This window comes from Arabidopsis thaliana (genome assembly GCF_000001735.4).
Source record: "Arabidopsis thaliana chromosome 1 sequence".
In the NCBI taxonomy this organism is placed as follows: domain Eukaryota; kingdom Viridiplantae; phylum Streptophyta; class Magnoliopsida; order Brassicales; family Brassicaceae; genus Arabidopsis; species Arabidopsis thaliana.
The window spans coordinates 24,104,850-24,126,253 of record NC_003070.9 but is presented as its reverse complement, the minus strand read 5'-3'; the positions used below and the strand labels follow the sequence as shown (position 1 = coordinate 24,126,253).

General features: G+C 37.3%; 7 protein-coding genes across 7 annotated transcripts; 2 read left to right on the top strand and 5 right to left on the bottom strand.

The window, feature by feature from the left end:
• Positions 1-739: 739 nt before the first annotated feature.
• Positions 740-2,465, bottom strand: CYP89A6 (cytochrome P450, family 87, subfamily A, polypeptide 6; the record flags this gene model as incomplete). The annotated part of the gene is made up of 1 exon (NM_105168.2): positions 740-2,465. One exon carries the CDS (start codon positions 2,463-2,465, stop codon positions 930-932), a length of 1,536 nt encoding a protein of 511 aa, NP_176674.1. The 3' UTR covers positions 740-929.
• A 1,012-nt stretch (positions 2,466-3,477) lies between these two features.
• Positions 3,478-5,531, bottom strand: CYP89A7 (cytochrome P450, family 87, subfamily A, polypeptide 7). Its single transcript, NM_105167.2, has one exon. The coding sequence runs from the start codon at positions 5,326-5,328 to the stop codon at positions 3,793-3,795; it is 1,536 nt and encodes a 511-aa protein (NP_176673.1). The 5' UTR covers positions 5,329-5,531; the 3' UTR covers positions 3,478-3,792.
• Positions 5,532-7,260: 1,729 nt separating this feature from the next.
• AT1G64920 (UDP-Glycosyltransferase superfamily protein) lies at positions 7,261-8,942 on the top strand. Its single transcript, NM_105166.2, has one exon. It carries the CDS (start codon positions 7,456-7,458, stop codon positions 8,812-8,814), a length of 1,359 nt encoding a protein of 452 aa, NP_176672.1. The 5' UTR covers positions 7,261-7,455; the 3' UTR covers positions 8,815-8,942.
• Positions 8,943-9,395: 453 nt separating this feature from the next.
• Positions 9,396-11,157, top strand: AT1G64910 (UDP-Glycosyltransferase superfamily protein). The gene has a single exon (NM_105165.4). It carries the CDS (start codon positions 9,587-9,589, stop codon positions 10,928-10,930), a length of 1,344 nt encoding a protein of 447 aa, NP_176671.1. The 5' UTR covers positions 9,396-9,586; the 3' UTR covers positions 10,931-11,157.
• A 112-nt stretch (positions 11,158-11,269) lies between these two features.
• On the bottom strand, positions 11,270-13,145 carry CYP89A2 (cytochrome P450, family 89, subfamily A, polypeptide 2). The gene has a single exon (NM_105164.3). The coding sequence runs from the start codon at positions 12,969-12,971 to the stop codon at positions 11,451-11,453; it is 1,521 nt and encodes a 506-aa protein (NP_176670.1). The 5' UTR covers positions 12,972-13,145; the 3' UTR covers positions 11,270-11,450.
• A 1,619-nt stretch (positions 13,146-14,764) lies between these two features.
• AT1G64890 (Major facilitator superfamily protein) lies at positions 14,765-16,716 on the bottom strand. Its single transcript, NM_105163.4, has 2 exons — positions 16,223-16,716; positions 14,765-16,137 (listed from the first exon to the last, which is right to left on the bottom strand). The coding sequence occupies exons 1-2, from the start codon at positions 16,500-16,502 to the stop codon at positions 15,089-15,091; spliced, it is 1,329 nt and encodes a 442-aa protein (NP_564843.1). The 5' UTR covers positions 16,503-16,716; the 3' UTR covers positions 14,765-15,088.
• Positions 16,717-17,010: 294 nt separating this feature from the next.
• Positions 17,011-20,643, bottom strand: AT1G64880 (Ribosomal protein S5 family protein). The gene is made up of 8 exons (NM_105162.3): positions 19,995-20,643; positions 19,389-19,909; positions 18,867-18,917; positions 18,682-18,789; positions 17,948-18,043; positions 17,762-17,860; positions 17,618-17,677; positions 17,011-17,539 (listed from the first exon to the last, which is right to left on the bottom strand). Exons 1-8 carry the CDS (start codon positions 20,539-20,541, stop codon positions 17,474-17,476), a joined length of 1,548 nt encoding a protein of 515 aa, NP_564842.1. The 5' UTR covers positions 20,542-20,643; the 3' UTR covers positions 17,011-17,473.
• Positions 20,644-21,404: the final 761 nt, after the last annotated feature.

Sequence of the window (21,404 nt, the reverse complement as noted above, 5' to 3'; positions counted from 1 at the left end):
TATAAACAATACGTGTTTAAAAAGTTTTTCCTAGCAACTTGTATAGATATACAAAATTTAAATATCAAAGCTAAACAATATTAAGGCTCGGAATGGTGACTGCGTTTTGCGGTACAGGAGAAGTGCGGTGCGGTTCAAACAGTAACGAAAATACATAGATACGTATGTATATGTAAAAATTTTGATACTGTTACAGCACTGTTTTGATGCGGTTTTGGGTGCGGTTTTGGTTACTATTAACAACCTAACTTTAATTTAAAAAGACGTGTTTACCGAGTAAATTTAAAAACAAAAATACACATACCGACCATCCAATCACTTAACACTAGAAATACCTTTATTAAAACACTCAGCATAAAAAGATTCCTTTTAATATAAAATAAAAGGATTGTTGTTTCTATCATTTATGATTTTATTCCAAGGTACAAAACCTTTCAAGTGATTTTTGACATAAACATCTCAAGTGATTTGTGTTAAATTAACAAATCATATGTTATTCAATCATAGTTTTTAAAGTCTCAAAAGTCTAATGTTATTGAACTAGTGGTTTTAAAATCTATTTAAAAATCTCTTGTTATTGAAAACATTTTAAGAATTAGATTGTTAATGACTTTAAAAGACTTAAGTGAATTTTAGTTGATTTCTTAGTTAAAAATAAAAAAAATAAATCTTATGGTTTTAGGTAGAATTTCAGAAGATTTTACAATAAATCATAACAACTTCGTTAAATTCACCATAATTCTTCAAAATCACATAAAACTCAAAATAAATCAAATCACTTCAAATATAAGATTGAATACACCCTCATAGTTCCATAGTTTGACTTCACCAAACAAAATGCGCTTAACCTAATCTTTGGTGAATACTAAACCGAAGAAAAGAAGTAGACGACTGTGGAAAAAAAAAAAAAAAAAAGAAGTATACCACGACTAGTGACTTCTCCTAGGAACAGCAAGGGCCTTAAGCGGATGCTTCATGACTACGGTAAACTCGAGCTTCTCCGTCAAGTCCACTTCATGACCTTGGACCTCCTGCCACTCAAACTCCCTCACCATATTCGCCACATAGTACTCAAGATGCAGCATCGCTAGCCCAATCCCGGGACATATCCTTCTTCCCGCTCCAAACGGCATCATCTTTATCCCTCTGCTTCCGGTTATGTCCACCGCTTCTTCCATAAACCTCTCTGGCTTAAACGCCATTGGTTCCTCCCACACTTTTGGATCCCTCCCTATCTCTGCCACCATGAAATTAATTGTCCCCTTCTTCGGCACTTTGTATCCTCCTAACACAGTGTCCTCAGTGACACTGTGGGGGAGCACAAAATGTCCCGGAGGATGTCTTCGGAGACCCTCCATCACCACTGCCTTTAGATACGGCATCTTTTGCGCGTCTTGTTCCTCTACTTCCTTTGCTTCTTCCCCAACTATGCTTTTGATCTCCTCATATAACCTCCTCTGAATCTCCGGGTTTTTCACAAGGTTCGCCATGATCCATTGCAACGCGGTGGCAGTTGTATCAGTCCCGGCATTAAGAAACTCCGAACACAAACTCACAATCTCATCCTCGTTTAGCTTCCTCTTCTCATCTGGAAGCTCCACATCGAGCAGAGTATCAACATATGATTGTACATACTCTTTGTTGTCTTTTTCTTCCTCTGATGATCTCTTCTTCCTCTCATCAACGATCTTCCTCCGAGCACGAATCAGCGGAAGCAAAACATCCTGCTGTTCGCTCTGCATCTGGAAGAACTCTTCCCATCTCTTTCGATAAATCAATTTAGTGAACTTAGGCCAAAGGGTAAGGATGTTAAATCTGGAAAATCCAAGAAGCTGTCGTCTCTGAACATATTCCACTTGTTTTATTTGCTTCTCGTCAAGCTTATCTCCAAAACACATGAGAACAAGAAGCGCAAACATCGCATAGTGAAGATGATCAACAACAACAATCGGTTCTTCACCTCTGTTTTTACCAAATCGACCAAAAAGAATCTCAAGAACCCAACGCCGCGCATGAGAGTAAGATCTCAGGCGCGAGGGGTGAAGAATCTCAGAAGTGAGATTCCGGCGAAGAAGACGCCACGTAGCTCCATATAAACAAGAGCTGATGTTATGTTGGTTACTCGAAATAATCTTACTGATCGATTCCGCCGGTGGACGATCGGCGAAAACGGCACCGTTCAAAACGAGAGCCTGGTGAGCAAGAGAACGATCGGTGACGAAGATGGCGGGGCGGGAAGTGATACGGAGGGTGATGATGGGACCGAGATGGTGGTGGACGGAGCGGAGGTAGTTGTCGAGACCACCTAAACCTTTCCGGAGCCATTTGAGGGTTCCAATGAAAGGGAAAAAGTTAGGGTCAGGTGGTAATGGAAGAGAGGAGAAGGAGTCACGGCGGCGAAAGAGGAGGTGATTGACAAGGAGAGAGAGGAAGAGCGAGCCCAAGATAAGTAACCATATCTCCATTTTTTTTAGTTTCCTTCACTGGTTTGTTCTTTACGTCTTCTTCCTTCTTATTCGTGTTTATATAATACGCGGGTGTGGCTTAATTATTTTGCAAGTCAACCTACGTGTAACAATTTATTATCAGAGACTGTTATTCAACCATAAATTAATTTTATAATTAGGCAGTATTATTATTATTATCTAGAAGTAGGATTCAATCCAAAATCTATTCTGATTTCTTACCAAAAATTTGGATATCCGAAAACCTGTCATTGGATCTGGATAATAAAATTTTGGAATTTCTATACGGTATATATTATTTTCATAGTATATCAGATTTCATTTTAAGAGATTATAATAATATTTAATTTACCATAATATTTTATTTTGTTTCTAATACATTATTATTTTTTTGCTTTTTACAGTTCCAAATCTCCATTTGAATCTGGATATCACTATAATTATATGATATATATATATATAATATAATCCGCACATCTACAAATATCTATTTTTTAGTTTTTTTGGAGTAAAAATTTATTTTTGAAATTTGGGGAAAATTAAGTTGAAAAAATATGTGGGATGTTTGTTGCATCTACGTGTGTTAAAGATCTTTTACCTTCTCTTTAAGCTTACATTACTAGAGTACAAACAACAGCTATCATGGAATTTTTATGACATCATCAATTACGTATGTTATTAAGATTTATGATTCTTTTCTTTATTATCATTTCTATATTTTCTATATGAGTTCAAGATATTTCTTTGAAAGACATACGAAGATTTTGACCCAAAACTGAAGTATTGTTTTTGTGAAAACTTTAAGATTGAGAAGTTTTCAAAAATCTTCTAAGATGTCAATAACTTAGGGGATAAGTACTTTTCTCTAAAAAATTACTGGATTTTTTTTACCCGAGCATTAACTAAAAACTCACTTTCATATGTTTACAAATGCAACTTCATAGAGAATAATTCTTGAAAACTAGGCTAAATAAACAATTTTTAAATAAAAAAATTGAAGAATACTAGCAAGCGAGAAACTAGGGAAGAAAGCCTGTAGCAGACCACTCGAAACTATTCTCTAGGAAAAATCACCATTAAGTAAACAAATCTGAACTAGATTCCCAAAACGCTTTTGTATCTTAACGTGGCTATGGCCAACATACACTTGAATACATACGGTCAACAATTTCTTTATCATTTATTCCAACGTATAGAATGCACATAACTTTCGCACAAAAAAAAAAGAATGTACATAACTAAAAATTAGCTAGTTCCGTAGTTGACACCACGTCTCCACCAAACCAAGTGCACGCATTTTGAATATTAAACCGAAGAAAAGAAGTAACTAGTGACTTCTCCTAGGAACAGCAATAGCCTTAAGCGGATGTTTCATGATTACGGTAAACTCGACCTTCTCAGTCAAGTCAACTTCATGACCTTCGACCTCTTTCCATTGGAATTCCCTCACCATATTCGCCACATAATACTCGAGGTGCAGCATCGCTAGCCCAATCCCGGGACATATCCTTCTACCCGCTCCGAACGGCATCATCTTTATCCCTCTGCTTCCGGTTATGTCCACCGCTTCTTCTTCTCCCATAAACCTCTCTGGCTTAAACGCCATTGGTTCCTCCCACACCTTTGGATCCCTCCCTATCTCTGCCACTAAGAAGTTAATCGTCCCCTTCTTCGGTACTTTGTACCCTCCCAAGACAGTGTCCTCCGTGACACTGTGCGGGAGCACAGTGTTTCCCGGAGGGTGTCGTCGGAGAGCCTCCATCACTACTGCCTTTAGATATGGCATCTTCTGCGTGTCTTTTTCCTCCACTACCTTTGCTTCTTCCCCGACTACGTTTGTGATCTCCTCGTATAATCTCTCCTGGATTTCTTGATTCTTCACGAGGTTCGCCATGATCCATTGCAGCACAGTGGCCGTTGTATCACTCCCAGCAATTAGAAACTCAGAGCACAAACTCACAATCTCATCTTCGTTCAGCTTCCTCTTCTCATCTGGAAGCTCCACATCGAGCAGAGTATCAACATATGATTGCACATACTCTTTGTTCTCTTCTTCTTCCTCTGATGATCTCTTCTTCCTCTCTTCAACGATCTTTCTCCGAGCATAAATCAGCCGAAGCAAGACATCCTGCTGCTCTCTCCTCATCTGGAAGAACTCTTCCCATCTCTTTCGCAAAATCAATTTAGTGAACTTAGGGCAAAGGTTAAGGATGCTATATCTGGCAAAGCCAAGAAGCATTTGTCTCTGAACATATTCCACCTGTTTGATTTGCTTCTCATCAAGCTTATCTCCAAAACACATGAGAACAAGAACTGCAAACATCGCATAGTGAAGATGATCAAAAACGACGATCGGTTCTTCACCTCCGCTCTTACGAAGTCGATCAAAGAGGATCTCAAGAACCCAATGCCGCACGTGAGAATAAGATTTCATACGCGAGGGGTGAAGAATCTCAGTGATATTCCGGCGAAGAAGCCGCCACGTAACTCCATATAAACAAGAGGTGATGGTATGTTGGTTATTCGAAAGAATCTTACTGATCGGAGCCGCCGGTGGACGATCGGCGAAAACGGCCCCGTTTAAGACCAGAGCCTGGTGAGCAAGGGAACCATCGGCGACAAAGATGGCAGGGCGGGAAGTGATGCGGAGGGTGATGATAGGACCGAGACGGTGATGGACGGAGCGGACATAGTTGTTGAAACCACCTAAACCTTGCCGGAGCCATTGAAGGGTTCCAAGGAAAGGGAAGAAGTTAGGGGCAGGTGGTAACGGAAGAGAGGAGGAGTCACGGAGGCGAAAGAAGAGGAGATTGAGAAGGAGAGAGAGGGAGAGAGAGCCCAAGATAAGTAACCATATCTCCATTTTCTCTTTACTGTTTTTTCTTTGCTTCTTCCTCCTTTTTATACTACCCGTGTGTGCTCAATTCGTGTAACAATTTCTTATTGGAGCGTGTTATTCAAGCATAAGTTATTTTAGGATTTTTTTTTTGTCAATCTCTAAACACAATTGTAAATGTATCCTACTTTCGTATGTCATAAGTATATATGCAATGAAATTCCTAACAACTAAACTGTCTTTTGTTAGTAGAATTTTATACAAGTATTATACTATTATGTGTGTTTGATATGTTTACAAAACACTTTACCGAAAACTTTCTTCGGTAATGATATAATGCCCATCTAAAATAGGTCTATCGATTCAACAATATTAGTGTTGCCAAGATAAATCGATTAGGGATTGTGATCAAACTGGCATAATTCAAACAAAGTAAATAAGGACACAAAAACTATCTTGCTCGTTGTAAAAAAACCTAAAACTCAGTACTATTCAAATTCTTAAAATTGGTAAAAAAAATAAGTACTTAACAACGTTTTAAAAATTAATCGGGTATGACCAATTTTTTTTAATTTTTAATTTTTTGTTTTGGTGACAAAATATATTTTATAATTAAATAAGTTTAATATTTTTTTTATTTGATGGTAGATTTTGATTGGCTAAAAGAAAAATGGATGAATATAAGCCTTCACCTAAAGATGAACCCAATATTTTTCTAACATAACGTGGAAACTCGATCTGGATTTATAAAAATAATTGTTAACAAGGTCTGGTTGGCGTATCGTGAAGACATCAAATGAGAGATCCTTCTAATTAAAAAAGTAAAACGATTTATGCAAGAATTTATAAACACAAGAAATATTAGATGTGCTTACACGAAAAAAAATTATTTGCTAAGAAAAAGATCCTTCGAATTACAAATGATTTATGCAAGTGGACTTATAAACAGAAGCAATATTATATACTTACAATTAACCTCTGAAAATTAATAAAGTCGCCGTGTATTATTAAATAAAGAAATTTTCACAAACAACACCATTTCAATTTTTTTGTATAAAAATAGCATTAAAAAAATCAAACAATTATTTATTTTTAATTATTAAAATTAATAATTAAGAAAGTTTTAAAAATACATAAATTCATCACTAAAAATTTTCGACAATATTTTTCCGTAAAAAAAATTTACTTCAAATCTTTCCCGCCAAAAGATTACATGTTCTTTGATTCACATGTTTTAATGCTAGAATATGATTGATCTCCCTATTTTCTAGTCTAAGTTTTTCTATGCATCAAAAGTGTTCGATAGAATGTCTGAATTAATGTGAATTGAGCAATGTATTTCTAGCTAACGAAAATTGATTTTAGAATGCATTGTGAACTTAGTGAACTTGTTTCTAATGCAAATTTGACTAAGAAATTACAAACGAGAGTTTAGTTGTCGTGCAGTCAAATTTAGTGATTAATATCTTTAGAGAGTATTAATTAGTCTAGACTTGTGTTCATATTCAAAAACGAGGCTTCATTGTTGAATTATTTGTCTCATGTTTCCATTATTCATTGATCTCTGAAATATCATATGCCCAATATTTTTAAATCTTGAAAGTCAAATCGTTTAATTTATTTGCATTTTTGTTTACAACTCTGAAAACAAAATAAACACCCTTTCCGCTTTAGCTAACAACGAGCCTCACAAAATCCTTAGAATATATTTGATTTTTGTGTATCGATTTCGCATATATATTTTTTCAGTTAAGTGTACCGAACAATTACTCGAGCAATGTATAATTTTAAAAACTTTTCTAATAAGGACAAGAAAAGATAATTCTTGGCAGAGGGCACATGCAAATCCACTACTTGCATGTTCACTAACCAATCAACCCCTACTAATTAACTCAAAATACTAACCCCTCTATAATAAAATTAACCTAAAACTACATCACACACTTTCATAAGCACATTTTCCAATTTATATCTCTTTATAGTTTTATACATATATGGATATCCTTGAGACTTTGGGCTTGGAAGAGCATCTCAGTCTCTACGCATCTAAAAGATGATTATAATCTGAAACACAACAACAATTTCTTCTTTTGGCTCTCTTTGACTACTTTTATCTTTTTTGTATTCTGCTTTTTTCGGAAACTAAAGAAAAAAATGGGCCAAAAGATTCACGCTTTTATGTTCCCCTGGTTTGCTTTTGGTCATATGACTCCGTACTTGCATCTAGGCAACAAGTTAGCCGAGAAAGGTCATAGGGTTACTTTCTTGCTACCTAAGAAAGCTCAGAAACAATTGGAACATCAGAATCTATTTCCACACGGTATCGTCTTTCATCCTCTTGTTATTCCTCATGTTGATGGCCTCCCTGCTGGTGCCGAGACAGCCTCGGATATCCCCATCTCGTTGGTGAAGTTCTTGTCTATAGCCATGGATCTTACACGCGATCAGATCGAAGCCGCGATTGGTGCCTTGAGACCGGACCTAATCTTGTTCGATTTAGCTCACTGGGTTCCGGAAATGGCTAAAGCGCTTAAAGTCAAGAGTATGTTGTATAACGTGATGTCAGCTACCTCTATAGCTCACGACCTTGTCCCAGGTGGTGAACTTGGAGTTGCTCCACCTGGTTATCCTTCATCAAAGGCGTTGTACCGCGAACACGATGCTCACGCCTTGTTAACCTTCTCCGGCTTCTACAAGAGGTTTTATCACCGGTTCACCACAGGTCTTATGAATTGCGATTTCATTTCGATTCGGACATGTGAAGAAATCGAAGGTAAATTTTGTGACTATATTGAGAGTCAATACAAGAAGAAGGTTCTTTTAACCGGTCCAATGCTTCCCGAGCCTGACAAGAGTAAACCACTTGAAGATCAATGGAGTCATTGGCTGAGTGGGTTTGGACAAGGCTCTGTAGTGTTCTGTGCATTGGGAAGTCAAACCATTCTAGAGAAAAACCAATTCCAAGAACTCTGTTTAGGAATAGAGCTTACGGGTTTACCATTTCTTGTCGCGGTTAAGCCACCAAAAGGCGCAAACACAATTCATGAAGCGTTACCAGAAGGGTTCGAGGAAAGGGTGAAGGGTCGTGGAATAGTTTGGGGAGAATGGGTGCAGCAACCATCCTGGCAACCATTGATATTGGCTCATCCATCAGTAGGTTGCTTTGTGAGCCATTGCGGATTCGGGTCAATGTGGGAATCTTTAATGAGTGATTGTCAAATAGTCTTTATTCCAGTTTTGAATGATCAAGTTCTCACCACGAGAGTAATGACGGAGGAACTCGAGGTCTCCGTTGAGGTACAGAGAGAAGAAACAGGATGGTTCTCAAAAGAAAACTTGAGTGGTGCAATCATGTCTTTGATGGACCAAGACAGCGAGATAGGGAACCAAGTGAGGAGGAACCATTCTAAATTGAAGGAGACTTTGGCTAGTCCTGGATTATTAACCGGTTACACCGATAAATTTGTTGACACTTTGGAGAATCTAGTCAACGAACAAGGATACATATCTTGAATGAAATCCTTTACTACGAAAGAAGTACGTTGCAGCTGTTTCTAATAAGTCATATAGTCAATGATATATATTGTATTATTGTAACTCAGACAATTTTTCTTATAAGTACAAAAAACAACTTTGCTCAAGTCACATGGCACATGCAATTACTAACTTAAAATATATTGACTTGAACCATCACCAATCAATCAACCACTTATAAGTCACTTAAAATACTAATAACTCACTAGTAATTTACCTAACTGCACACACTTTCACAAGCTAAACATATGCTTAAAAATTTCTAGTACAAAAAAGAAGAAAATCATAGATGCTTAGAATTTTAAACACAACAAAAATTTCTTCTTATTGTTGTGCACTTATTGCTTAAGATGCTTAAATTTTTTCTTCATGCTTAAGAAAAACAAAGATGCTTAATATAATGTATTTTGTCAAGTCAAGAAATAACATTACATTAATGTGTAAATCAAACAAACATGACACATGCAACACAGTACTTTCCAAATCTCCACGAATAATTAACGTAAACCACATATCAAAACAGCTAATAATTAACTTAAAATACTAATCCACTATTAGTAATTAATCTCAAGTACGTTTCAGACAGTTTCAGAAGCTAAATATAGAGATGCCCATATGGGAGGGGAAGAGCAAAGTAAAATTACTTCTAAGCAAAAATGCTCATGATTCGAATTTAGAAATAGAACATAAATTTCTTCTTTTGGCACTTTAATTTTTTGTTTGATCTTCTTTCGAATATTGGGAACGAAAAATGGGCCAAACGTTTCACGCCTTTATGTTCCCATGGTTCGCTTTTGGTCATATGACTCCATACTTGCATTTAGCCAACAAGTTAGCTGAGAGAGGTCACAGAATCACTTTCTTGATCCCCAAGAAAGCTCAGAAGCAGCTTGAACATCTCAATCTGTTTCCAGACAGCATCGTCTTTCACTCTCTTACTATTCCTCATGTTGATGGTCTCCCCGCTGGAGCCGAGACTTTCTCGGATATCCCTATGCCATTGTGGAAGTTCTTGCCCCCAGCTATAGATCTCACACGCGATCAAGTTGAAGCAGCGGTTAGTGCCTTGAGTCCGGACCTGATCTTGTTCGATATTGCTTCATGGGTTCCAGAAGTGGCTAAAGAGTATAGAGTCAAGAGTATGTTGTACAACATCATATCAGCTACTTCTATAGCTCATGACTTTGTCCCAGGTGGTGAACTTGGAGTTCCTCCACCTGGTTATCCTTCCTCAAAGTTGTTGTACCGCAAACACGATGCTCACGCCTTGTTGTCCTTCTCCGTCTACTACAAGAGGTTTTCTCATCGGCTCATCACAGGTCTTATGAATTGTGATTTCATTTCGATAAGGACATGCAAAGAAATCGAGGGTAAATTCTGCGAGTATCTTGAGCGTCAATACCATAAAAAGGTTTTCTTGACGGGTCCAATGCTTCCTGAGCCAAACAAAGGTAAACCACTGGAAGATCGATGGAGTCATTGGCTGAACGGGTTTGAACAAGGCTCTGTAGTGTTCTGTGCATTGGGAAGTCAAGTCACTCTAGAGAAGGACCAGTTCCAAGAACTTTGTTTAGGAATAGAGCTTACAGGTTTACCGTTTTTTGTAGCTGTAACACCACCAAAAGGCGCAAAGACGATTCAAGATGCGTTACCAGAAGGGTTCGAGGAGAGGGTGAAAGATCGTGGAGTGGTTTTGGGAGAATGGGTGCAACAACCGTTATTATTGGCTCATCCATCAGTAGGCTGCTTCTTGAGTCATTGCGGATTCGGGTCAATGTGGGAATCTATAATGAGTGATTGCCAAATAGTTTTGCTTCCATTTTTGGCTGATCAAGTTCTCAACACAAGATTGATGACCGAAGAACTCAAGGTTTCGGTTGAAGTGCAAAGAGAAGAAACAGGATGGTTCTCGAAGGAGAGCTTGAGTGTTGCTATCACATCTGTGATGGACCAAGCTAGTGAGATCGGGAATCTGGTGAGAAGGAACCATTCCAAATTGAAGGAGGTTTTGGTTAGTGATGGATTATTAACCGGTTACACCGATAAATTTGTTGACACTTTGGAGAATCTTGTCAGCGAGACAAAGCGTGAATGAAATACTACAATAAAGAAGTACGTACGTAGCAACTGTTTAAACAAAGAAGTCACGTGGTAGTAATTTACAAAACCACGAAGTAGTTGTTATAAATTTGTCGGCTTTGTTCAATTTTTCTTTTCTTTTCTTTTCAAGTCATCATGTCTTTAAAACACAGTTTCAAAAATAAAAGTTATGATAAGAAAAAGTTTAAAACACAAAAATTGTTAAAAATGATTAACGAAAAAATTATGCATTCTTTCAAATCATAGGATTACTATTACTATATAGTACGTAACATCATTAGCAAGTTGCAATTTAAAATTTAAATATCAGTTACTTAATTAAAAACATATAAATAAATCTGAACTATATAAATATCTGTTTTATTTTAAGGTGTCCAACATACACTTGAATATAAAGTACAAACGGTCAGCATAATAACTCTTTTTTATGACTTATCCCATAGTTTATTGAGAATTCCACCAAACTAAGTTCACTCATTTTGAATATTAAACCCAAGAAAAGAGGAAGAAGCAGACTAGTGACATCTCCTAGGAACAGCAAGAGCCTTAAGCGGATGCTTCATGACGACAGTGAATTCGAGCTTCTCCGTCAAGTCCACTTCATGACCTTGGACCTCTTTCCATTGGAACTCTCTGACCATGTTGGCGACGTAGTACTCCAGATGCAACATTGCTAGACCTATGCCCGGACATATCCTTCTTCCTGCTCCGAACGGCATCATCTTTATCCCTCTACTTCCGGTGAGGTCCACCGCTTCTTCTTCTCCCATAAACCTCTCTGGCTTAAACGCCATTGGTTCTTCCCACTCCACTGGATCCCTCCCTATCTCCGCCACCATGAAGTTGATCGTCCCGTTCTTCGGTACTTTGTATCCTCCTAACACAGTGTCCTCCGTGACACTGTGTGGGAGTAAAAAGTGTCCTGGAGGGTGTCTCCGGAGTCCCTCTAACACCACTGCCTTTAGATACGGCATCTTCTCCACATCTTCTTCCTCCACCTCCTTTGCTTCTTCCCCAACCACGCTCTTGATCTCCTCGTGTAATCTCTCCTGGATTTCTGGATATTTCACTAGGTTGGCCATGATCCATTGCAGCGCCGTGGCCGTCGTGTCAGTCCCGGCCGTGAGAAACTCCGAGCACAAGTTCATAATATCTTCCTCGTTCAACTTCCTATTTTCCTCTGGAAGCTCTAGATCGAGTAGAGTATCAACATATGATTGCACATAGTCTTTCTTGTCTTCTTGCTCCGATCTCTTTCTCTCTTCAACGATCTTCCTCCGGGCACGAATCAGGGGAAGCAAAACATCCCGCTGCTGTCTCCGTATCTGGAGAAATTCTTGCCATCTCTTACGCAGAATCAGTTTGGTGAACTTAGGCCAGATGTTGAAGATGTTAAATTTGGTCAAGCTAAGGAGCTGTAGTCTTTGAATGAACTCCACTTCTTTGATTTGCTTCTCATCAAGCTTATCTCCAAAACACATAAGGACAAGAAGCGCAAACATTGCATAGTGGAGATGGTGGATGAGGACGATCGGTTCTTCGCCTCCATGGTTACGGAACCGTTCAAAGAGGATCTCAAGAACCCAGTGACGAGCGTGGGAGTAAGATCTCACGCGCGAGGGGTGAAGAATCTCAGAGGTGATGTTTCGACGGAGAAGCCGCCACGTGGCTCCGTATGACCCGGAGCTGATGTTGTGTTCGTCAACTATCTTGCTAATTACAGCAGGTGGTGGACGGTCCGCATAGACGGCGCCGTTCAGGACGAGAGCCTCGTGAGTTAGGGAACGATCGGCAACGAATATGGCGGGGCGGGAAGTGATGCGGAGGGTGACGATGGGGCCTAGACGGTGGTGGACAGAGCGGAGATAGGATTCGAGGCCACCTAAGCCTTCCCGGAGCCACTGGAGGGTTCCGAGGAAAGGTAAGAAGTTAGGGTCAGGAGGTAACGGAGGGGAGGAGGAGTTACGGCGGCGGAGGAGGAGATGGAGAAGGAGAGATCCGGAGAGAGAGGCCAATATGAGTAACCATATCTCCATTCTTTGGTTTTATTATGTGTCGTTCACTTCACTCTCTATTCGTACATTTCTAGACGTGTGGTGTAGCCAAATTCTTTAGGCTTATACGTACCGGTTATATATATATTTTTTCTTTCAAAAACGTGCCATTCAAGCATAATTATTTTGGAAAAAAAATCTAATTTCAAAACTTTGGAAAAAATCAGGTAGAATATTTTTTGCGGTGTTTGTGGCATTTGACGAGTCGGAGATATTGTAAAGACATAAGGATAAAGACGGTTTTGTCGTTAGTAAAGTCATAAGTTTTTTGTTTTTGCTTATTTTAGCTCTACATTACTAAACAACAGCCATCACGGGTTTCTTTGACATCATCGATTGCGTACGTTAATGAATGTTGTGTTTATATAAGCTGAAGATCTCTTTTAGGGGAAACAATAAAGTCTTTAGCCTAAAATTGAACCAATGCTTTTTGGAGTAAAATATTTAAAACTTCGACTAGTCTTTTAAACAAAAAAAAAATCTTTAATTTAGTTGTTGTCTTGTTGACTATTACTTTGCACTGATTTAACTGAGTTATTCTCAACATTTGTCCAACTTAACAAAATATATATTGTACTAACTAACATATACTGTATCAATTATACTAATGAATATTTATGATTTATTACCCAACACACCCTCCATCTTAAATTACTTATCGTTTAGGGCTTTTGTACAATTAAATTGATAAAATAATTTTTTAAGTATCTTTTATTGGTCAAGACATTAAAATAATGAGGAGAAAATTAGAATTTTTTTACCAAAAATCTACATTGAAATTCTAAAATGACAACTATTATAAAACAAAATTTAAGTGCTAAAACGGCGACTAAATTTAAACGAAGGAAGTATAAGTTTGTATGAGTTATTTATTGACTTTTGTTTGGGATTTTTAAAAAATGAGAAAACTTATTGTGTTCACAAATGTAAAAACTAAAAAATGATGGAATTGCAAATATTATTTCTGTCCCAAAAATTTATATTTACAAGAAAATTATAGAGGAGAATAATTAAAACTTTGAATGAATTTTGTATCAATATTTGTTTTCTTGCTATAAGGTTTTAACTAACCTATTTTTAATGCAATTTGATTACTTTTTGAACACTAAAATAGGTGTATTAAAGAAAGAAAACCCACAAATCAGTAATTTCGGCTTAGTTTGATTTGGGTGAATTAGAGATCCAACATCGTTCAAACTTAGCACTTAGTTAAATTTGAAAAAATTGAAGACTAATTTGGTCAAATCATATTTGAAAAAACAATAATTGAAATTGTATTTGCCAAAAGACGCAAAAGTCACAGATTTTCTGATTTTTTACCAAATATCCTTGTGGAAACCTTGAAATTTGAAAATTTGCTTAAATCTATTAAAACGTCGAAAAGTTGATTGTAATCCTTTTTTCTCATTATACTAGTGGATTAAAACTTTTCTCCAAATTGAAAGAATTTGGTGGATTGTCGCTTTATTGTGGTTAAAAACTCTCTTTATGTTTGTTAAATCATAATCATGATATTAACCGTCATCATCATGGGCTTATGCTTACCGTGTTGGGCTTTGTATTTTTTCTCTTAGGAGATACTGTATATCTTATCATCTAATCAGTTACGAAATTGTAATGAAATGAAGAGTCTTATGAGTACACAAGAAATCACTTTATAGTGCAAATAATCAGTTAGAAAATACAAACTGAAATTGAAATTAGCTCATAATAATTACTTTATAGAACAAAGAAAGTAAAAGAAAGGGAAAACTTAATTTTAGTGTCACATTGATTTAAGATTGATATTTTATAAAGATGAAGAAGGAGAGTTTTCTAAACTTCCTACATTTCTAAGAAATTAAACAACCGTCCAACGATTATGATATGAACATAAACAAGTAATCACTAATAGCACTAGCACCAAACAAAGTCACATGTATACAAAGTATGCTTCTACCATCGAAATATTTTAGTCGGTGTGAAGCAAAATCAAAGACCCAGCTACACAATCGAAAGTTGGACCATGTAGTCATGTAGACAATGAGAGAGACTACGAAAAACCTCAAATCACAAGAATGTCACAAAGATATACAAAGTACACATTAACCCAAATGAACTCACTCTATCTTTTTACTCTTCTCTTTTGTTTCCGCTTCATCATATATCCAAGAAGTTAAGATCAACGGAATCCCAACGCAGCACGCTTCTATAGCGAGTCCGCGAGTAAACCCCGAGAAATCATCCTCTGTTACACCGACAAACGATGCAAGAACGATTCCAAGATATCCGCTAACTATGAATGCAAGAGCAATGGCTGACATGACAAATGCCATGAGAGACCCTTCACATCCAGGAGGACAGAGACGAGCCATCAAGACAGTAAACGGCAGAATCTTGAAGTAAAATAGAGTTTCCAAGAATCCAGAAAAGAAGAGTACATATACAGAGTCCGACACTCCCAAATCCCGGTACACGCCTTTCACAAACAAGAGATCGGATATCACAAAGAAAGCTATCGTCACCTGAATGGCTGTCAGCAGTTTCCTCGGCCGCATAGCTTTTAGCCAACGATTATATGCAAAACCCCAAAGAAGCATTGCAATTTGACCAAACACCTTGGAGATCCCTAAAAGTGATGCATCAATCTTCAGAAACTTTGTTTGGTAAAAAAACATAGTCCCTGTCAAAACCGGAACCACAGCGGTTGATACCGCGATCCAAGCTATCGAATAAGAAATCTCGGGCTTCCTCAACACATGCGAAAGATCAGAGAGATGTTTCCTAATACCACCAGCTGGTGATGGATTTTCCGGAAGATTAAGAGACTTTTCTCTGATGTTTATAGTTACCAAGAACTGAAGAAGAGCCAAGATCCCAAACACAAGAAACGTTGACTGAGCTGAAAACGTTTTGATAGCAATACCACCTAAAAGGTTACCTAAGATTCCACCAAGAGAAGAAACCATCCAAACAAATGACGGTAGCTCACCGGATTGCGTCTCTGAGGTTTTTTGCTTTCCGGATTCAGCAACAATAGCATCATTCGCTACTTCTACTAAGGAAGCACCGAGATTACTAAGGAGAAGATATATCGATAAAGCTAAGATTGATACATTGGATCTTGACAAGAATGCTATAGCTAGCCATGAGATTGCTTGTAACAAAGCTGCAATAGTAACAACAAATGATCTCTCTCAATCACAATTCCAAATTATTTCTCTATCAATTTTATTTGTGGTTAGGTCTTATACCTCCAACGGCGATGTATGGGATTCGATGTTGGCCAAAGAAGTAGACAGAGTCTGAAACGACGCCGTAGATGGGTTTAGCGACCATTGGAAGATTGGCTGAGTTTTGAAGAAGCTGAAGCACTGAAGGATTAACACGGAGCTGTTCTGTGAGGAAGAAATTGGCTCCAAGCCATGGGAATCCTCTGAATCCTTGTACGAAGAAACCGAAACCGAGTAGCCACCGGATCGGGTTACGGCGATGACGAGATTCTCCGGCATGAGTATCGCTGCTGCTGCTCATTGTCTTTTTCAGTTTCCTTCTTTTGGTCGTCGGAGTTAAATTCAAAATTTCTGGAAGATATTTTGGGAAATATATAATTGGAAAGAATAAGATCGTGAAGAGAGTTGACAAGGACGGATGTTGTGTACCGACATACAAATAACATTTCTTGGAAGAATTTTGTGATTTGGTCTTGTATCAAAATATATTTTTGATCCACCTGGATTAGTTCTGGTTGTGGTGAGATTATGATATAATGAGCGATTATTTCCATCTTATTTAAAACAGAACTCAAATCTGGTTAGTTTGGATCTTTTTGGCACGGATTTTTTGTTTGACAACACGTAAATTTCATCCCAGACAGAACTATTTCAAGGCTAATTAAATTAAATAAACAAAAAACAGGATATTTAGACCATATAAAGACAATCGTATTTGTCCACGTGATTTTCACCAAATAAAATCTTGTGACTAATCCGTCTATAGTTTAAAATTTTGTGTAGTTTGTGTTAATTGAGACCTTAAAACTCTGGCAAATAAAGCAATAATCCCAACACATATCGACGAAATCTCCTCATTACCTTATAAATGGCAATTAAAAATGAACCAACCAAACTACAGTATATGAACCAACCAAACTGATGAGGATCATCAATAGAAAGCACAGTACTAATACATCTTCTTGTTCCGATGTTACATGACATTTCGAACTTTTATGATTTCAATTTTTGAAACGTTTGAGTACTAATACAACCAAACTGAACAAGGTTCCTACGACGATTACGACATTGTATCAGGAACCAGAACCAAAACCAGAACTAAAGCTAATAAAATTGGTGAAAGGATAGTGTATTCTTAACTTCTTTATTTTTCCCCAACATCGTAAAAATATTTCAATTGTAGAGTAAGAAACACACTACTAATCTAAAGCCAAACATTAGACTTCAACCAAAACTCAGCAAATACATACCCAAAGGCGTTAATTGCAGATCTCACAGCAGATATTTCTCAACAACTGTCCGGCCAAACTTCTCCTGAACATCCTTTGGTGTTTCGACCTGACAAAAAGAAAAAGACATTAATAAGGTTTTAACTAAAATTGATTTGACTTTTTGTCATCAGCTCAGAACACTCACCGCATTCAAGGCCTTCAACACTGCCTTAACGGTGTTGTATGAATTCCTTGAACCAATCACCTGAAAATTCGGACCACAACAATACTTTTAACTCCAGCGGAAAACAAGAATCGATGTTATATCAGGATGAAGCAAAAAATGCACCTTTGATTTGATATTTTTGAACCCTGCTAGGAGCAAGATTGTTTTGACAACTCTCCCAGCTTTCATTCCCGTCGTGGTTGGTGCAGGCCACAGATATAACTAGTTGCAGATTCAAGTTTATTAAGGATATATTTATATAGATAAGTGGCATCAATAGTACTGTCAGAAAGGAACTCAAATAGATACCTTGGTTTTCTTGTAAGAAGTCTGTATTGCGTGTGCAATGGTGTGCTCCTCATGCCGCTCTACGTAATGAAGATTCTGAAAGCATTTCTCATATGCCTGTTTTACCGTTGTTATAAAAGAGACCATGAGAACTAACTAAAGAAGGATATAGAAAGAAATATAAATGCATCATAACAGAACAAGACTAGTATACCACAAATTGTATGTTTTAAGTCCTTTGACCAGTTCACGAATTAAAAGCAATATAGAAATATGGACATTCATGCACAAACCAATAAGGAAAGAGCCTTGTCAAACAACCTAAAGTTGAACATAAGCTTTCTCATTTGGTGCATTTGGGGAACGGCACCAATCTAGTTGAATTAAAGCCTTTATGCACAAAAGAACATCAATTTTTTTACAAAAAGATGCATACTATGTACTTTAGTCCCTACCTACTAAAAGCTTCTATGCCAATAAAAGCTGAAATTTGAGTGAACCTAAGGTAGTGGTATATTAAATTTCAGTTGACCTAAACTCAAGATTTTAGAACGTCTCATGTCCTCAACGCTAGGCAGTACAAACAAATAAAATTAGCTTTGTATCAGAATCACTTGGATGCTTATCTTTGCTACAATAAGATCCTGCCACTAGTCACAAATGAACGTACTGTCGAGACCTGTAGTGTCCATTTTTATAAGACACCACCATACTTGTCTCTCCCATCAAAATGACAAATGGTAATGTGAGATTACCTTCTGCATTGCAGATTGGCCAGTCTCAGCTTTTGCTTTTGCATACCCAATGATACCTTCATAGTTTCCGCAAACCATCAATGCAGTGTACCTTTCAACCCTGCCACCCTAAAAATACATGTCTTTTATTATAGCCGAGCAAGTGAATTAAGAGATACAAAAGAGAGAATGTCAAACAACTATACCTTTGTGACCTTACAAACTTTTTTTACATCTATCACATGCACATCATATCCCTGCAAAAAATAAGAAATAACCTGATCAGCTATGCTAATAATTTCAGTAATAAATTGAGAGAAAAGATGTATGGCAATATCCACCATGGTCAAAGAAAAGATAACTTCAGAACATACCAAACAAAGGGTATCATAAACTCATGTAACTATTAGACTACTGGCCTTCTTAAGTATTCATATTGCATGAAAGGAAATTGATCCATTTGTTATAATCTAATAGAATGTATGGTTGAACTTATAAGAGAATTAAGGTAATATCGTGGAAAATGCAAACATCTCTTAATAGAGATATGCCGCATTGTACTAGCACATAACGCATTTTGAAGCAACACCAAGCCTGAACTTTTTGGCTATGTGCTTCTCTCAATAAAGCAGTTACAGCACTACAGCTACAATGGTTACCACGAAAAGTTCTAAATCAAGATCAAACTCTATTGCTTACCAAGCCTGACATATAGAGAATGCACTTACTTTTCTGTATAAAGGTTGTCTTTTCTTCTCTGTCAAAGCATTTCTGTCTTCAGCCAGCTCTCTAATCTCCTCTTCCAACCGTTTCCCCTTCTTCCCAAAGGTATGATCAAGCTCAGAAAGCTTAATCTCAAGTTTCTTGTCAATCGCATTCAGCTTCTCCAACAAAATATCATCCCTTTCTTTCATGTCATCAAACTCCTCTTCATCATCATCATCATCATTGTCATCCTTAGGCCCATCAGCAACAAGACGCTCTTCTCTTTCTTCACCACCACCTTGAACATTATCACGTTCAATAACTCCATAATTAGCAGGGTTGTTTGGATCAAAAGCCTCTTTCCACTCAACCAACCTCATAGCTCTATTCAATTTCTGCTGCAGAACAAACTTCTCTTTCCCTTCAGCTACCTTCAAACGATTCATCAGCTCACCAATAACCCTATACTCAGGTCTAAGCTTGAAATGCTTCTCCTCAAATTTGTCTAATTTGTTCATCCATCTAAATGCCTCATCAAGTGTCTCTGCCAAACAATAACACAACAACTTAGAACTAATCAGAAAACAAACCATAAACCATTTCTAAGCCATAAACAAATGTTCATATACCTGACTTGGTAAGAGTCTGAAGAAGCTCCTTATGTCTCTGAAACTTCTTATTAAAGATATCTTCTTTCTTCCTCTCTTCATCCAAATCAATCTCATCATATTCACTATCCGAATCAGAAGACTCTTCACGCCTATTTAATTCACCATCATCTTTCAAATTCTGCTTCTTAAGCTTCTCGATAAACGGCTCAATCCCTAAGTAATCTTCTTCGTCTTCGGCATCAATGTCTTTGTAATCAAGTCCTTGTCTTTGTCTCTCCTCTCTCTCACGCTGCTTCTCTTTCTCAACCTCTGCTATAAGTTCTCTCACTACTCTATCAGCTTCCGATGGTGACATTGTGCTTGAGGAGAAGAAACGGTACCTCTGAGATGAGATCCATGGCGTTTGATTTACGGGAAAGAAGGAGGAGGAGTAGTAACCGGAGATTCTTCTGGGAAATGTTGATGTTGAGGAATCGAGAGTAGATATCTGACGAGAAAATGAAGATCTAGGGTTCCGGCGAAGTAGAAGACGAGGCCATGACGATGCTCGAGTTCTCAAAGACATCGTCAGAGATTCATCAGATGGAAATGGAAGATAGAAATTTCAAAAACCTTGAGAAGACTGAAATGATTTTTAGGGTTTTTGTGTGTAGTGTGACATTTATTTTACAAATGGGCTTCACTTTCACTCATGGGCCCAATTTAGTCATGTGAGTAAATCCTCCCAAAAATCACCTACAAGCTTATTTTCAAAACTTCATATGGTTGCAATGGCTGATATGTGAAAGGTTTATGAACGATATAAATCTAGTTTTTGTCAGGATTTATCCAAAAGTGCATCATTTACAGTAAATTTACATTTATTCAATTTTGAATATGACCCACGTAATAAATAAAAATAGTTTGTTCTTCGTCTTAACAACTATTTGCAATCTCTACAAGACAATATTTATTGTGTATTTCCTATTTGGATTCTTGAAACGTGACTAGGGTTTATAAATTGATTTGATGTGCCTTGATTGTTATACTTTGTTATCATACTTTGATCAATAAAGAGATTATATCCTACTCTATCTTGTGTACAAAGTTGAGAAAGATCTATCGGTAGGAAGTCTTCTATCAGAGGCGGCCAAACTAATTAGTGATGACGCTTTTGCACTGCTCTGCATCTCCAATTACTTCACTTGACTCATTTGGCTTCATTTCTCTTCCAACACACCTCTTTTAACCCCAGCAGGTCCACAAATCCAAAAACACTAAAAGATATCGAAAACTATATGTTCTCGATATCAAAGACTCGATAATATACATTTAAAAGACCTATGAAATGTGTTAAAACTAATCGCTTAACATTCGTCTGTGTATGCTTATGGTTCTGCGTTTATGGTCTTCTTTTCGAGTTCTTTTCCTTTTTCCACTGTCGATAAT

Bases quoted from the DNA above. Each gene is read 5' to 3' on its own strand.
- AT1G64880 (NM_105162.3), bottom strand. From the start codon at position 20,541: ATGTCTTTGAGAACTCGAGCATCGTCATGGCCTCGTCTTCTACTTCGC. The intron at 18,918-19,388 runs GTAAGTGCATTC...TATTTTTTGCAG, and splicing joins GACAACCTTTATACAGAAAA to GGATATGATGTGCATGTGAT. The intron at 18,044-18,681 runs GTAATCTCACAT...ACGGTAAAACAG, and splicing joins GCCAATCTGCAATGCAGAAG to GCATATGAGAAATGCTTTCA.
- AT1G64890 (NM_105163.4), bottom strand. From the start codon at position 16,502: ATGAGCAGCAGCAGCGATACTCATGCCGGAGAATCTCGTCATCGCCGT. The intron at 16,138-16,222 runs GTATAAGACCTA...TTACTATTGCAG, and splicing joins CCCATACATCGCCGTTGGAG to CTTTGTTACAAGCAATCTCA.
- CYP89A2 (NM_105164.3), bottom strand. From the start codon at position 12,971: ATGGAGATATGGTTACTCATATTGGCCTCTCTCTCCGGATCTCTCCTT.
- AT1G64920 (NM_105166.2), top strand. From the start codon at position 7,456: ATGGGCCAAAAGATTCACGCTTTTATGTTCCCCTGGTTTGCTTTTGGT.
- AT1G64910 (NM_105165.4), top strand. From the start codon at position 9,587: ATGGGCCAAACGTTTCACGCCTTTATGTTCCCATGGTTCGCTTTTGGT.
- CYP89A7 (NM_105167.2), bottom strand. From the start codon at position 5,328: ATGGAGATATGGTTACTTATCTTGGGCTCTCTCTCCCTCTCTCTCCTT.